This window comes from Musa acuminata, chromosome BXJ2-5 (assembly GCF_036884655.1).
Source record: "Musa acuminata AAA Group cultivar baxijiao chromosome BXJ2-5, Cavendish_Baxijiao_AAA, whole genome shotgun sequence".
Taxonomy (NCBI): Eukaryota; Viridiplantae; Streptophyta; class Magnoliopsida; order Zingiberales; family Musaceae; genus Musa; species Musa acuminata.
The window spans coordinates 8,926,281-8,930,000 of NC_088342.1; the positions used below are offsets into that span (position 1 = coordinate 8,926,281).

Here is a 3,720-nt window from a genome sequence, read left to right on the forward strand (position 1 = left end):
AATTGCATGCCAAAGACAAAAAATGGTAGCAGAGAAAAAGTCTTAAGCGGCTTGCATAGCACTAGATGTCATGACCAATGGAATTTTGAGTCATAGTTGTGGAATTCTGGTGATCGAAGCATGCATGCAGTGAGAGAATTGGTCAATGATATTGAGATGCACTCATTGATGTGTATCCCCTAATAAGGACCATGCAACAGAAAAACACATATTTGCCTTCTTGTCTTGCTGTATGGCTTCTCAGCTTCACAAACCTTTGCTTTGTGCCACTTTGCTGCTGCTGCTGCTGCTATTGCTTCCCCGTGTTCCTCTTGTCAAAGCTTCACTAGGATCCCAAGGGAGGGCGTTGCTCCACTGGAAAGCCACTCTTCAGAGTCGTCAATCCCTGAGATCTTGGAACCTCAATTCTAGTCCTTGCAATTGGACCGGAGTTACTTGCAATTATCCCGTCGCAGGTAGAGGGCGTTCGGCGATCACCGAGATATCCCTGCCGAGCATGGGCTTGGCAGGGCCACTTGATGCTCTTGACTTTTCGACTTTGGGATCGCTCCTCCGTCTCAATCTTTCCTACAATCAGTTCGGTGGAGTAATTCCTCCGGCCATCTCTGCTCTCTCCAGGCTCGTATCTCTTGATCTCACTAGCAATCAGTTCACAAGCAAAATCCCAGTTGGGATGGGCTCCATGAAAGAGCTTCGATTCCTGAGTCTTAGCCATAATCAAATGGTTGGTGCTATACCTCCATCTCTTTGCAACCTCACCGGCCTTATGTCCTTGCACCTGAAAGATAATAAGCTTGTGGGTGTCATTCCTAAGGAGTTAGGGAGATTCCAGGAGTTGATGTACTTGGATATTGGGGTTAATAGGCTATCTGGTTCAATCCCATCTAGTTTAGGAAATTTGATTATCTCTTCTTTTGGAAACCTAACCAAACTGCAATTTTTTTGGCTAGGGAGAAATAAACTCTCAGGTCCTATCCCTTTTGAGATTGGAAACCTAGTTGAGGTTACGGATCTCAACTTGTCAGAAAACCTATTAACCAATTCAATTCCTTCTTCTATAGGAAACATGACTAGATTAGAAAGACTTAGCCTTTGGGATAATCAATTATCTGGTTTTATTCCTTTTCAGATTGGGAATCTAATTGAAGTTACTAATCTCTCACTCTCAAAAAAAATTTTGACGGGTCCCATTCCTTCCTCTATAGGAAATATGACCAAATTAAAGATCCTTTACCTTTGGGATAATCAATTGTCTGATTTTATTCCTCGTGAGATTGGAAATCTAATTGAAGTTACTGATCTCATACTCTCAACGAATCTTTTGACGGGTCTCATCCCTTCCTCTATAGGAAACATGACTAAATTAAATATTTTTTATCTTTTGGATAATCAATTATCCGGTTTTATTCCTTTTGAGATTGGGAATCTAATTGAAGTTACTGATATAGCACTCTTCAAAAATCTACTGTCAGGTCCCGTCCCTTCCTCTATAGGAAATATGACTAAACTCGTGAAACTAGGTGTATATAATAATCAGTTGTCTGGACCTTTGCCTACGGAGATCAATAACATTCATGGACTGACATACCTAGTGTTGTCAAATAATAGCTTCTCTGGCTATTTACCCCAAGATATATGTAAAGGTGGAGCCCTACAATTCCTCATTCTTCAAATGAACAATTTCGAAGGTCCCATTCCCACGACCTTGAAAAATTGTACGACACTAGAAAGGGTCCGTCTTGAACACAACCAACTCACCGGAGATGTATCTCAATGTCTTGGAGTATATCCCTATCTTTCTTATATCGATTTGAGCTTCAATCAACTCTCCGGTACACTCTCACCAGACTGGGCAAAATGGCACAATCTGACGCTCTTCAGAATCTCAAATAACAACATCACCGGAGTCATACCCACCGAGTTTGGGCAGTTGACGAAACTGCAAGGGCTGGACCTCTCGGGCAACTACCTACAAGGAGAGATCCCAAAGAGCTTCGGCAGCTTAACCCTTCTATACAATCTGAGCTTGGGCAACAACCAACTCGTCGGCCAGGTGCCTTCGGAGTTTGGAATGCTGTCCAATCTTGAACTGCTTGATCTCTCATCCAACAACTTGGCAGGAAGATTCCCAGATCAATTAGGCAACTGCATGAAACTCCGATCGTTGAAGCTTAACAACAACAACTTCAGTGGAACCATTCCTTTGGCCATTGGTAATCTGGTGGTCCTTCAAGACACGTTTGACGTCAGCCACAACTCACTAACAGGGGAGATTCCATCCCAACTCAGCAAATTGGTGATGCTGCAAATCCTGAATCTATCGCATAATTCCTTGTCGGGTCATCTTCCATCTTCGCTAACGTATATGACGAGCTTGTCTACCGTAGATGTATCCTACAATGAACTGGACGGCCCTGTTCCTGATAGCCCAGCTTTCCGAAGAGCCCCGGCGGAGTGGTTTGCCCATAACAATGATCTGTGTGGAGTTGTTCGAGGATTGCCTCCGTGTGTTACACTCGGTACTCCAACGAAAGATGACCGAAGCAAGCGCCACAAAGTGGTTGTAATAGCCATCACTCCTTCCGTCGTCGTCTTCCTGCAGCTGCTTTTCAATTGCACAAGAGAAAGAAGCCGGCAGTACCGGTCGATGATAATCACATCAAAGAAGGTGCATTCTCTATATTGAATTTTGATGGAAGAGACGTATACAAGGACATCATCGAAGCCACCGAAGATTTCGATGCCAAGTACTGTATCGGAAGCGGTGCATACGGCAGTGTCTACAGAGCAGAGTTAGAAAGTGGGGAACTGCTAGCGGTGAAGAAGATTCATCTACCAGACACTGAAGGTACATGCGACGAGCAACCCTTTCAAACTGAGATACAAACTCTTACTCAAATTCGACATCGCAATATCGTCAAGCTTTACGGGTTCTGCTCCTCTCCCCGACGCAAATTTCTGGTGTACGAGTACATGGAGAGAGGAAGTCTGGGATCTGTCCTCCGAAGCGAGACGGCAGCTGAATTGGACTGGGTGAAGAGGGTGAGCATCGTGAAGGATGTCGCCTGTGCTTTATCCTACATGCATCATGACTGCACACCACCCATCGTTCATCGAGATATTACCAGCAACAACATCCTACTTGATTCCGAATTCAAGGCTTGTGTTTCCGACTTTGGAATTGCTCGACTATTGAAGCCGGATTCATCAAATTGGACCATGCTTGCAGGCACACGGGGTTACTTAGCACCAGGTAAGTTTCTCTCTCTCAGATCTTGTGCAAATTAATACTACCTGCTGCAATTGAGAACATCTTCAAATTATATTTCGGAGGAGATCTCTATGGATTGGCGGTTTGATCATTGGCTCTTGTTGTCTGCAGAGCTTGCATATACAATGAGAGTGACCACCCAATGCGACGTGTACAGTTTTGGAGTGGTGACGCTGGAGTTACTGATGGGAGAGTATGGAGAAGTGCTCATTTCCATTCTGTTGTCTTCACCGATCAACGATAGCTTTGTGAAAGATGTATTAGACCGACGTCTACCCGTTCCGGATGGTCAAGTTGCGGATGAAGTAGTTGCAATTTTGAGCTTGGCTCTTCGCAGTGTGGACAACCACCCCGAATCACGCCCGACAATGAAACAGGTCTCCGACAAGTTATGCGTGGTCAGAACACCCCCACCAAGCCTCCGATCTATTGATGCATTGAAGTTTTCT

General features: G+C 44.6%; 1 protein-coding gene across 1 annotated transcript in view; it reads left to right on the plus strand.

Moving 5' to 3' along the window:
• The first annotated feature begins 232 nt into the window (after positions 1-232).
• The window catches only part of LOC135613256 (MDIS1-interacting receptor like kinase 2-like), a 3,713-nt gene continuing 225 nt past the window's right edge, over positions 233-3,720 (plus strand). Inside the window, exons 1-4 of the mRNA XM_065110357.1 lie at positions 233-872; positions 1,848-2,478; positions 2,538-3,253; positions 3,383-3,720. The exon at positions 3,383-3,720 is cut by the window's right edge and continues 225 nt beyond it. Coding sequence (XP_064966429.1) covers positions 233-872; positions 1,848-2,478; positions 2,538-3,253; positions 3,383-3,720 — 2,325 coding nt within the window. The remainder of the gene's footprint in view (positions 873-1,847; positions 2,479-2,537; positions 3,254-3,382) is intronic.